Here is a 13,085-nt window from a genome sequence, read left to right as displayed (position 1 = left end):
GCTCGGTTGGTAACCAAGGTGCCTACTCTGGCCATCCGGACAGGGAGTTCCTTATACTACAGAAAAAGTAAGCTGACATTGTCCTGAGAGAGGAGGACCTAAAGTAGGATCCTGAGCAGCAAATGAAATTAGGGCCCAGGAAGAGGACACAAAAAAGGACTGGGACCTTGTAGACCCAGGTTCTCACCCAGGATGTTACTGGTTGTATATGTACTGGGTGCTGGCATCATGTCAGGTGCTGGAGAGGCCAGAAAAATCCTCTAAGATGTAGCAAGCAGAAAGAATAAACCATGAGACCTTTGCCTACCCTCATTTTAGGCCATCCTCCATCCCTGAAGCTTTCCCTGAGGCCCCACCTGGAAAAAGGCTAGAAGCAGTGCGGCCGCTGTGGAGGATCTGCCCTCGTGGGCCCCTTGTCCTCGGTACCCTGACTTCACTGGATGCAAGTTCCTGGAAACTAGGACTCTGCACACCCTTCCTGAGCCTTCACCACACCCATCTCTGGTGGCCATAGGAGAGCCGTGGAATCTCTGGTGTACAAGATTCATAAAGGGTACTTGGTCCAAGAACCCTTCTATTGCTTGAGTCCCCATTATGTCACCCCCTCACAGAATTCTAGTCTGACACTTCAGAGATGGGGCTGCCCACTGTTGAATAAACCATAGGGATGAGACCACAGAGGCTGCAAAAAGAATATCTATCCCTTTGACACATCCTGGGAAATGCTACACTCAACCCTCAGACCATCAAGCACTGGATTTTCTTGGGGAAAAATCAATTAAAATGTTACCCAGACTGAAAAATGAGAGGCACTTACTTAGGTTTCACTGCAGAAGGAGTTGTCCCACTGAGCCAAGAATATTAAAGAAAAAATTAGCATTGTGTCACCTACGGTGACCCTGAAACCCCATCAAATACTTCACACCCACCTAGTCTCTTATCAAAAATGAATGAAATGCTGAAAGATAACCCAAAATATCAAACTGTGTGTTGAAAACAACCTTTCTAAATTACAACATGAAATTCCAGAGGCATAAGAAACCACATGGCTCTAGCCTCTGGATTCTCTAGGTCAGCGTGCGAGCATGTGAGAGTGTGGTGTCGGGAGCGTTCCAGAACTGTCGGGTGGCTGAGAATTTGGCAGAGGAAGGCACTGCAGGAGTAAAAGAGAGAAAGATAAGACCAGGTTGTAAGGAACTGACTTTGCTGTTTCAGAAAGGTTAGCACAGGGATGAGATATGGTACCCCGGGGAAGGGTTGCTGGACTCCATGATTTATGGGACATCACTGAGCAGGCCCTTGCTGTTTATTTAGCCACATGGGGTTTTAGCACCTATGGTTTCAAGCCAACTATGTGAACAGGTTATTTTTCTTACTTGTGGACTTTGCACTTTTTCACAGGAGGGGCTAACTGGCCCCCAGAGGATCATTTTTCCAAGCACCATTTGCTGGGCCGACTCTGCCCTGCTACCATGGCTTTCCATCACGCACACCACTCAGTGCCACTTGGCCATCGCCAATTCCCAATTCCCAATTTCTCAACATCTATGTGACTCAGAGTTATGCAGGGGCTCTGGGAGCCCCTGAGGAGGGGGAGAGCCCACAGAACCATTGCTCAGGGCTCCTTTCCAAATAGAGGGCAGACAACTGGCCCAGAAAAGGAAAGGCCCTACCAGGGCAAGGAAAAAGCAAACGTCGCTGGCAAACAGAACAAAGTCAGCCGCTGAAATTGTGCTCAGGTTTGTATCAGGTAGAGGGAGGGTATGGGGAGAATAGAAACAGAATTTGCGCAAATTAAAGTCACACTTCTGTTGGCATGGGTTTTTCCATCCCCTTTAAGTTAAAAAGCCCTTTCCCCCACAGAATAGGCAGCAAAAGAAAGCAAAAATCTAACATCATCCCTCAATTGTAACCTACAAAGGGACCCAGGAGAACCCCCTGGAGGGAGCACCCTTCTGATTAACTCACTGGCCAAGAGAAGAACTGTCTCCAGCTCCAGCCCAGATGGAGATGTGAGGATAGTCTAAAAGCTCAACTGCCAGAGAGAACTCAGGGCAGTCAGAGGGAACTAGAGGTAGGGGATGAGGGAATACTAGGGCTTCCTTGGCAAGGCTAAAAGCAGTCGTAAGTGCCTATCACTCCTCCTGCATACTCCTATCCAAAGGTCTGGCATGTTAGAAGGTTCCGAAGTCAGCAACAGTTGGAATAGAGGCAATATAGGCAGTCAAGAGCATGGGCTTTGTGGTCAATGATTCAGGCTCTACCCCTTGTTTGCTCTGTGACCTTGGCCAGTTCAGGTTCCTTACGTGTAAAAGTAAGGTAACTCTTGCACATGCCTCACAGGGTCATTGTGAAGATTAAATGCAATCATGTGTGAAAAACATTAAACCTGGTGGCATAGTAAGTTGCTAAATGGCAGCTACTATTCCTATTAGCTTGTCTAAGGTAGCAGTGTGGAGCAAACATGGTCTTCCTGCCCTATCCATGTAAATGACCAGTCTCCTCAACAGGACTCCAGTAGCTGACCAAAGGCAGGGGAATGGAGCAGTATGCTCCAGAGGCAGGCAATAAAGGGGTATTAGGTCTATAGGTAAACTAAAAAAAATATGCACATATAGCTAAGAGTTTATCTGCTTTTTCTAATCACTATGCCAGCAATTCAAAACAATGTCAGTGATAAAATACTCCTCCCCACTGGTATGGACCACACCATCACCCCCCATCCCTTTGGTGCACCACTGCCCAATGGTCAGCTCCTGCCTTAAACGTTCCTTGTATTTCATCCTTTGACCCCTCAGTGGCAAACAGAGGCCTTAGTACATGATAGTTCTTGATGGATCTATGACCTTGGACAAGGCCCTTAGCAAGTCTGGGCTCCTGTTTTCTCATTTAAAATTAAGCGGCAATGCTAGATGACTCTCAGGCCCTTCTCACTCTAACAGCCCACAGTCTTACAATTAAACAAAATCAGGTGCACTTCCCCATGACTCAGGGGCCAGATCCAAACTTAGCTTCCCAAGTCCCAATGGAACTCAGAGCACCAGGAAGGGGCTGGGTTAAGGGGAAGGCTGCTCGGTGCTCTCAGGTTCTCCCTCGTACCTCATACCTCTTTCCACAGCCCTGCTATGTGGCCTGTGAGCCACACCTAACCTGCTATGTCTCGGAGATCCCATCTTCAGCACAAAAGTAACACCATCCACCCCATATCCCTGACGTTGGCCGAGGCCACCTCCTCACAGGGATGTTTACAGTTGGCACTGTAAGTAGGGCATGCTGCTGGGATGAAGTGTCATGGGTGAGGAGGTGTAAGGGAAAATTACAAACCAACCAGCCTGTCTAAATAGTTTCTCTCTGTGTAACCCAAAATGGTCATGCATGGCTCACCATGGTCTGAAGTTGTGACCGCTTCCTTCCCACGCAGAGACTGAGTTCCTACAGGGTAGGGAAGAACAAGATCGAAATTCTACAGAGGATGTTTCATCCAGGATGGATTGTCCCAATATAGCATGGAGGCATTTTTCTTTTTAACTTTTCCCCCAAGGCATCACTCACTCACATCCGCTCAAATTTTAGAGAAGTTCCCATCTCTATTGACTCACGGCATTAAGTGAGCAGATACGACCCTTCCACCAAAAAGAATATGAAATACCTCACAGTATTTTTGCAATGACAAGTACTGAGAAATAGCAAGCTGCCTTTTTTCTAGTTTTTCTCAGTAACTTCATTGGCTTTAACCTGACAGTCTCTGTACTTTCATTGGCCTTAAACTGACAGTCTCTGTACTTTTAAGAGCAAGTTCTAGCAAATAAAAATTTAGACAGAAAGGGAGGAAAAGGCACAGACAAAGGTGGAAGATGAAAAAGCTATTTAAATTTATCAAAATAAAGTATCACAACTTCACTCTTTACTCCCCAAAACATGAGTGTTGCCTGTGTGAGTGTGTTTATGAGATGTAGACCCCATCTACTTCCAAAGCCACTTTACAAATAAACACAGAACAAGGACCCTCAGATCTAAGCAGAGACTGTAGTTGACTTCCAGAAAATTGGAATGAGCCAATGACAATACCTGGGCAAGATCTTTAATTTCAGTGTCTTAGCAGCAGAGGCCAAAAGGAAAATACCAGGGCATGTAGTTTTGCTATCAAACATTAAAAAGCAGACACAACACACTCACCTCCAGAAACAGAAACAGAACCCTTGCTGGTACAGCACATCATCCCAGTGCTGGGTCCTGCAGCACATCCCTCCACCCTCCCCAACCTTTGTGTTCCAAGCAGACAACGTGGGGCGAAGCAGCAAGGCGACCAGGAAAGCTAATTTTAAAACAAGGTAAAAATGGACTGTGCGGCTAGGCTCCCTGGGGCCTCCAAGTGTGTTTATTGCTTCTCTCTGCAAAGGGAAATTTTAAGAAAGAACAAGGCCTTTGTTGCCATGGAGAAAGCCATAGGGATGACCACCCATCCCCCATCCCCAGCTCAATTCTACTGGCCATGATTGACCAAGGCACCTGCATCAGAGAGACGGGCAGATATCCAGAAGGCCAGTTATGGAAATAAATATCCAGGGTGTGTTTTTATATAGATATTTTAAATGCACACAAGCCCAGACCCATCCTCGGCTGCTAACGTTAGTGGATTACTCATTCTTCCTCCCAATCACGTCATGTGCGAGATTCCAGGTGGCCATGGGGTATTTGCTTACGACGGCTACCGCTGGTTTCCCTGTGAGCTGTTTATTTTTCCAGGCCTCAAGTCATTACATCAGCCAGTGGTTTCTAGGCGGGCCAAGAGTGCTGGCTTGGGGGGTGGGGGAATCCAGCCAGGAGGTGTAGTTGCCTCAGTGACCCCAAGTCCCAGTCATAGCAGCTATCCCAGCAGGAACTTCCTGGGTGAGGAAGGAGCAATCCAAGACGTGGCCAAGTGGCCTGAAGCAGGCCTAGAAGAGCAGCAGTCTGATACTGTGAACAGCTTACCTGTGACAGGTAAGGTGACGTGAGAAAACACAGTCACAGTCATGCACGAGGAGGCCAGGGTGTCACTTTCATGGTAAAACTTAAAAGAAATGCATTTCCACCTTGTGTCTGTGCTGATGGCTGTATCTCCAGGGAGCAGAGTCACCATGAGCTGCTCCATTCAATGATGTAGAGAAGGAAGCGCTGCGGGTCTAAGAGGCAAGGGAGGAAAGGCATGGCCCTTTCAGATTTAACTCACAGGGCCAGGGTCTAGGGCCTCCTTGAGGTCCTTGATCAGATCATGGAAGAAGTTAACTGGAAAAAAAACAGGGACAAAGGAAAGAAAGAGATGACAAAATGAAGAGGGAAGTCACACCACTCCACTCCACTTGAGGCCACAGAGTCAAGCCCCCAGGGCAGAAGGAAATGAGTGGTGGGCCTTGGGAGCATTACTATGCTGCACAGAGAAGAGCTGCATGAACATATTTCCTGAGAGATTATACTTGCCCAGAGGAGAAAGGGTGGAAGTTTGTCATATAGAAACAAAGATGTAAATCAGAGCCATAGGAAAGTGCCTGCACATAGTCAAATTAGAAACATGAGAAGATGAGGTGAAAAATTAGATGAAACCTAATTCTTGTCACTTATTTCATATCTTTATCATCTGTAACATGTAGATGGTTAAAAAATATTTTAAACACTAGGTATATTAAGAAATGCCTTGGTAGCCAACCCCTGATACATATATAAAAAAAAAAACTTAGCAAGAGTTCATATTTCCTTATAAAAGCAGAAGAGAGGCTCCATCCAACACTCATCTATGGGAAGTTCTCAAGTTCTAGGGTATTAGCTGGCCAGGTACATTGTCTTCCTGAATGCAAAAGGAATTCCTGGTGCACTGGAGATGCAATGGAGGAGAGGTTCAATGGAGGCGAGAACTGAAGAGAAGAGCAAAGAAGCAAATCTGTCAATGCTGAACTTGCCAAGTACTCAAAAGGTGACACTGACTATAGTGAACACATGACAAAGCCTTAAAAACAAGGGCCAAAACTTCCAGGAGCAGAGAAGGAGACTAGGAGAGTCTGTAGGCATATGTGTCATGTTATTGCAAAACTTCAGCTGCCCAGTGGAACCTTTCCAACATCAACAGTCCCCAGGCCAGAAAACAAACCTGGCGTCACAGGGTCTGAGTGTGAAAAAAGGATGTGTGGGGTGTAAAAGAAACTGGGATAGCCTTTTTGCCTCTGAGAGACAGCTGAGAAGAAGAGCTCTCATCCCGATGGGCTTCACGGAGTCCCATGGCAACCTCCCCGAGGATGCAGGCTGAAGCACACCTGAACCCAGGATCATCCATCAAACTCTAATGAAAAACTGTCTCAGATGTTTGGCCAAGAGGCTCCAGTCCCTACCAGAGCCAAATATCCAGACATAAGTTATCATTAAGGTATATCTGACTTCTCATTAAACCAAATATGATAACATGTGACAAGTGGCTAGCAAAAGACATAAAGATATTCCACCAAGAGTCACCAGTGTTTTGTTGGGTTTAAAAAATCATTTATGGTATACCTACTATGTGCCAGGCATTACACAGATACTTTTGAGTCCTCACAAAGAAATCCTGCAAGGCACTAAAACTTTGTTTTACATATAAGGAAATCAAGACTCAGGGAAGTTAATTAACTTTCCCAGGCTCACCAAGCTGCTCAGTGGGAAGCTAGCATTGGAAACCAGGTTATAGGTTTGTCTGACACCAAAGCCCATGCTTTTGCCATTACGTGGTTTATCTCCGCTACATGCAAAAGACTCCCTACCCCCTGCCTAAGAAAGCCAAACATCAAGATGCTTTTTTGGCAACCCGTTTGTGGGAGCATGCACCAGAACCGGACATTAACGCTTGGAAAAGGTTTGTGTGAGATGGTGAAGAGCCTTGTGAGCTGCCTCAGAGCTCCTGTGCTGATGCAGGCTTACCTGGGTGTGTCAGGAAGCATCCTCCTTCCTGGACTATGAGAGGGGCCAGAAAACTTAAGTAAGACATCCCCATACACACACTCCCATCCAAATGCTTCTATTTCAATCATATATGCCAGAAGCCAGAAAGCTTTTCTGTAAAGGGTCAGATAACAAATATTTTAGGCTTTGCAGGCCATACAGGGTCTGTCACAACTATTCCACTCTACTATTTAGATGAAAATGGTCACAGACACTACATAAATATATGGCTGTGGCTGTGATCCAACCCAACTTTATTTTCAAAAACAGGCAAGCGACCATTTGACAACCCCTATTATAGGCCTTTGTGGCACCATATATTTTATACATAATTATATCAAAGAGATTGATAGGCATTCAGCCAATATTACCAGTTGACCATGATGGAAAAAGTCCCAGTTGAGTAGGAGATTCCTAAGTTATCAATCTCTAACAGTTAGCCCTGGTCTCAGTTTCTCCCAGGGAACTGTTAGGTCTCTCCCAACTATCCTGTCATATACACTAACCTTACAGATATAACTGAGGTCATGCAGAGAAAAATAAAGGTGGCCACGCCACCCCAACAAAAGGAAGGTGGATGGACCTGCCCAGAATCCATTTCTCAACATGACCCTATTCTTATCTAATTGGAGAGTAGGAATGAAAGCAGAAGAACTTCAGCGGAAGCAAAGATTATCAACTGACTTTGACCTCACCACTTTACTACACGCAGAGAATACAGCCCAAGAAGACAGGCATTCTATTCCCAAGGATAACTAGTTTTCTCCAGCCCAACCACTCCCTAGCTATGGCTCAGGACAAGTTACTTCCTCTGTCTCAGCCTCTGACTCTTCATCTGCAAGACGGAGACAAGAACAATAGCTATCTCATAGGGTTATGGTGAAGCTCAAGTGAGATGACAAATGTAAAGTTCCACAGGACCTGACACAAAGTAGCTATTATGACAGTGCTATTCTAATTTTACTGATAATGATGATGATGATGATCTTTTCTCCTCCATCATTCCCCAAAGCAATCAAATGCATGGGTAAGTGAAAAAGAAATTCAAGGAAGCAATTGTTAAGGGCCAAGTGAGTGTTTCAGGCAAAAAAGTGCTGTATGTTATAATTCAGAGAGCTCACCTTCGTATCTTCCACTTGGTCACAGAATGAGAATTAACTCATGGGGGTCTTGCAGACCTTCCAGGGCCTCAGGGACTAGGAGACCAGTTGCAAATGTTACTTCCAGCACCAGGTACTACAGGCACCAAAACCACTTCTATTTGATTTATATTTGCCTAACAGGGAAAGGGGAATAGAGGGGGTCCTAAGAAGAAGCCTAATAGATGCCTTTGCTTAAGGTGACAATCATAAATTCTTTCTGATTGAAGAATTTTCAAAATAAGCACCATCATTACTGTTCCCACTATTCATACCAATAATAATGATAATAATAAATACATGTACTTACAATTTATCAGTTAGCCAGGCATCAGTTGAGTGCCATATAGACATTATCTTAGTTAACTTTTAACCATAGCCCTTTGAGGGAGAGATTGTGATTCCCATTTTATGAACGAGAATTGAGGCTCAAAGGAATTATGTGACTTGACTGGGGTCACTAAGTGTTGGAGCTACAATGTGAACCCAGGTTTCACTAATTCCAAAGCCTGTGCTTTAACCACTGCACTATTCTGTCAAAGACTGACCCAAGGGAGTTCACAGTCTCCTTTCACTCCACCATCCCATATCTCCAACTTTTATCAGTGAACAGACACATGAAAAGGCAGTGACCAGCCCAAGTCACAGAGGAACTCAACTGATGGCGTGTGAATTCACCTCCTGGTCTATATAATTCCTTGCATTCTAATGCCACATCGCCACCACTAGGACAGAGCTGGTGAACTGGTCAACTTAAAGGGGACCAATGACAGGACACTCATTAATTGATGGTCATGTAAAATTCTGCCTGCTGGTTCAAAGTCATATATCTTTTGTTCATAGTCTTGCCACCTATAAGGAAAAGAAGATATGGCTAAATTCAACAACCAGGCATAAATTATGCAGAGTGGTATTTTGCATAATGAAGTCTTCGGTTGAAAAGATGATCCTCCTTGATAAAGATACAGATTTCGCTTGTGAACACATTTTCCTGTTGATGAACATTTAGTCTTTATTGATAGTAAATAGACCTCTTTACTGACTCTGGTCTTTATTGTTATTAAATAGAGTCTACAAAAATATCCTACAAATATGATCACCCTTCAAAAATTATCACTTTCTACAGAGGGTTCAGCCAGTGCTCAAACTTGACCACTCACAAGACCCCCTACTAAAAGATCAGACCAGAGAAGACATGACTGTAAGCAGCTATTTAGAGCCTTCAAAACACACAGAATCGACTCCCTCCAGGCTTGAAGTCCAACTTCTTTATGTCCAGTCATTCTTCTTTCAAATTCTTCTGCATGGCATATGGAAAGTTAATCAAAATATTACAATATACAGTCAAAGAAATTTGTTAAGAGGATAAACGACCTAAGAAAGATGATCCGTGAGATGATAATTGAAGAAAATTAAAGTTGGAAGGGATTAACTCATCCAATCTCTTTATTTTATAGCTATAGAAATTGACAACCAGACAGATTAAATGATTTTTCCAAACCCACACAATAAGTAGTCACAGAACCATGGGGCAAAGAAGGATGGACTGGGTACATATATAATCCAAGGAAGGTTATTTACCTGAATTTCTTATGTTGGTGTTGTTCAGTTTGGAGTCCTTGATCACCAAGTGTTTAATCCATAGAGTTGGGGCTGTGATTTCTAGGGGTGAGGAAAAGGAGAGAGAAAAAGTCTGGGCAAAGAGACTATGTGAGTGGAAGTGTAACCTCAGATTTCTTAAGAGTCATTTTTCAAAGTCTGAGGCATTGAGGCTTCAGCTCTCTCCCACATCCACTCCTCCCAGTTCCCCTCCCTTCCTCACAACGGAAGCTCCTCTCCCCAACAGCTCATAAGAGCCGATCAGGGCATCCTGTGCTGGGAAGCAGAGTGGTCAGAATGCAGAGGCGCTGAGCACTCCATCCAGGAATAAAAATATTATCCCAGGAGGTAAGGAACATGGGCCAAGCCAAGTCCCTCTCAGCTGCTTCCCTGGGAGAAGATTTAAAGGGGATAAATCAACAAACAAACGCCAAACAAACCACAGAGACCATTCTAGGGGAAACGGCTGAGCCGAGATTGCTCCAGATGGGAAAGAAAGGAGTGCGTCTCATGTGTGCTTCAATCCCCTTTCTAATGGCTTCTCATGCGCACAGGCTGAATTCCTCCATCCAGAGAGTGCCAGGGTGCCTCCAGCCTCTCCAGGATTTGGTCACCCAGTGGACAAATGGGAATCCTAAGTGACCTGAGCATACTGTGGAGTGACCTTCAATGAGGGTATTGGGGAGGTCTCCTAAGATGAGACAGTCTCCATCCCTCACCTGACCCCCCAGGGTCCCAGACTTGTCAATGATCCAGGACCTTTGTGGATCACAGAGACATCTACAACTAAACTTTTAGACATGAACATACAAAACTTCCCATAAGTGAGCTGATTGCAAAGGATATTGCACATTTCAATCCTCAGAGCTGAGCTTGTGCTAGGGACATTCATAGTCACAATGTTAACCCGTGGCATGATTTCTTTTTATTCTTCTGTCACTCTGCCCAGTCTCATGATCCAGGGCTGGATACGCTTAGCTAGGAGCTCCTCAAAGTTTGCTACACATTGCACTAAAATCCCAACCTTATTGTCATATTTTAGAGACTTCACTCTGCCAAACTTCCAGTTCCTCATCAGGGGAATATGGAGTACTTAGTACAGTACACTGAAGAAGAGTACAGGCCCTGAGCACCTCCAACTTGAACCTTCTGCACCCCACACTCCTATCCTCTCTCTATGCCTCCAGAGACTTCCAGCCTCTCTTTTGCCACCAGCCACAATTTCTCTTGACCTAGAATTTCTCCTCTCCAAAATGTCCTGCCTCAACTCTCAACGTCCCTACAACCTACACGAACCAGTCCCACTGGCCAATCTCCTTCCTGCGACTTTCCTCACTGTATCCCATCCCTACCTCATTCCCCTCTTGTCCATGCCAGCACCCTGCCTGGAACACCGAGACTCCTCCCCTCCACTTTCAAGATCCAGCTCAAGTCCTGGCTCTTCACAAAAGCTTTTCCCAGACCATGGTGATCTCTTTCTTCCATAAATGTCTATGACAATAAGAACGGAGACCACGTAATTTAACACATAAAGCACTCTAAGAATTGCAGCTGTCTTGAGAGCAAAGGCTTACATCTCCAAACCTCCTTTTCATCTCCCAGAGGGGCTCACACAGTGCCAGGCACACAGTGGACACTTGTAAGTGTCAATTAGTTTACTGAAGGGACACTGCTGGCCTGACTATCTTTCTCAGCTGTGATTCCTGGGTCTTGGCAGCTCCAAGGGTCTGTCCAGGCTGTGTTATTGTTGGACACCAGGAGACAGGCAGGAAGCCTGAGAGAACAGAGGGCCCTTCCAGAAGTGGAGAGTGTACCAGTTTCTGGGAGGATTTGCATTTTTTAAAAAGGTTAAAACAACCCAGCTTACACTGGGAAAAATTGAAATTAAAAAAGAAAATAATAATAATAAAACTTAAACAAACATCCAACGTTAAGACTTTTCCCAAACCTGAAAATGAGTGGGAGAATGAACATCAGAAGTAATGCAAGAGCTTACCATCTCCATCGAACACCGGCTGGGTCTCCATCGTGGGCGTCGGCTTAGACCCGTCATCTGAATTGAGGGTTAAAAAGAATCGAAAGGAGACTACCATTATTGAGGTAAATACTATCTACTCTCCAGCACTGTTGAATGGTTGGGGTTTGTACAAGGCCCGGCCAAGTCCCAGTGAAGAGAACAAAGAAAAAGAAACAAAAGAAGAAAAGGGCAAGAAGGAAAAGAGAACCATAGAGAGACAAAACAACAAAACAAATCCAGGTGTGTGTTCACCATCCCAAGGCATGGACGAAAGGAGCTAAAGCTTCATGGCTTTGGGGGACCGTTTCTCACAAATCTGAGGATACCAGTATGACTCTGCTGGCCCTTGTTCCCGCAGGAAAACTGGAAGGCAGTATCTCCCCCTCAGCCCTGAGTTATGGCCAGGCATGTTAGGATAAGGTTGGCAATCCTTATGGCATCAAATTATGGTGTCCCCAGCTCCTTTCCTGCCCTAAAGCTACCAGCTCAGTGGCCCTGATTAAAGAGCTCAAGGAAAACAAGGGACCTGTGTGCTATTCCCTTCCAATCTCCTCACTGTTTCTCCACTCTCACCTAAAACAGATAAGAAGGCAGGAAGAACCATTCTCTCTCCAGCACACGGAACTGAAGAGAATCAGGAATCATTAGAATGCTTCTAACTGCGAAATAGCAAAGACCCCAATTCCCAATAAGAGGGAGGGCAAGCAAAATGGGAGAGGACATGGGACTTTGCAGAAATCACCCTACACTTGCTTTGAAATTTCTAACATAGATGATTGGAGCAGGGAGCTCCCAGTAACAAAGTCCTAATGCTTATCATTCTAATAGTGTTGGCAGTCCTCTCTGCACAGCAAGAACCTCTGCAGGTCAGGAGTTAGTGCAGACTTTGTTTATTTACCTTCCAGGACTCTGAGTTCTTTCATCAGGGCCCCAAAAACCTTAGCTTAGAGCAGTATTTCTCAACCTTTTTTCCATTATCACTCGTCTAAGGAGCATTTTTAGGTAATTTTTTCCTAATCATCTCCCTAATGAAATTTTAATAATGCAAAGAAACTGTATATATTTGTGCTTCATATGTAAAATGAGTAAGTGTTTTTCATCCCCTAAGAAATAATTTTACCCCCTTAGAGAAGGCTGGGAGAGGGTATCTTTGTCCCTCTTAAGGATATACAGTTTAAGAGATTTCTCTCCACGGGGGGAGGGAAGGAGAGCACTGTTGTCTCAGGTGGTTTGATGATTACACCATCCCTCTCTTCTCAAGACCCCTTAGAGGTCTTTTAGGATGGAACACTATATTCTCTGAGCATTAACTATTTATGCAGATTGCAAGTTCTCAGATAGTCTCTGTGACGCCAGTCAGATCATCAATAATAACAACTCTCTAC

At 44.8% G+C, this 13,085-nt stretch overlaps 1 protein-coding gene across 4 annotated transcripts in view; it reads right to left on the bottom strand.

The window, feature by feature from the left end:
- SMOC1 (SPARC related modular calcium binding 1) overlaps positions 1–13,085 on the bottom strand; it is a 148,504-nt gene that overhangs the window by 28,214 nt on the left and 107,205 nt on the right. For 2 of the 4 annotated variants that reach the window (XM_054449026.2, XM_054449028.2), the window contains exons 6-7: positions 11,680–11,769; positions 9,666–9,746 (exon numbers count right to left, since the gene is read on the bottom strand). In XM_054449026.2, coding sequence (XP_054305001.1) covers positions 9,666–9,746; positions 11,680–11,769 — 171 coding nt within the window. The remainder of the gene's footprint in view (positions 1–9,665; positions 9,747–11,679; positions 11,770–13,085) is intronic. The other 2 variants (XM_054449029.2, XM_054449030.2) reach the window with 1 other exon arrangement.

This window comes from Pongo pygmaeus, chromosome 15, assembly GCF_028885625.2.
Source record: "Pongo pygmaeus isolate AG05252 chromosome 15, NHGRI_mPonPyg2-v2.0_pri, whole genome shotgun sequence".
NCBI lineage: Eukaryota > Metazoa > Chordata > Mammalia > Primates > Hominidae > Pongo > Pongo pygmaeus.
This window is presented reverse-complemented; position numbering and strand designations above follow the sequence as displayed.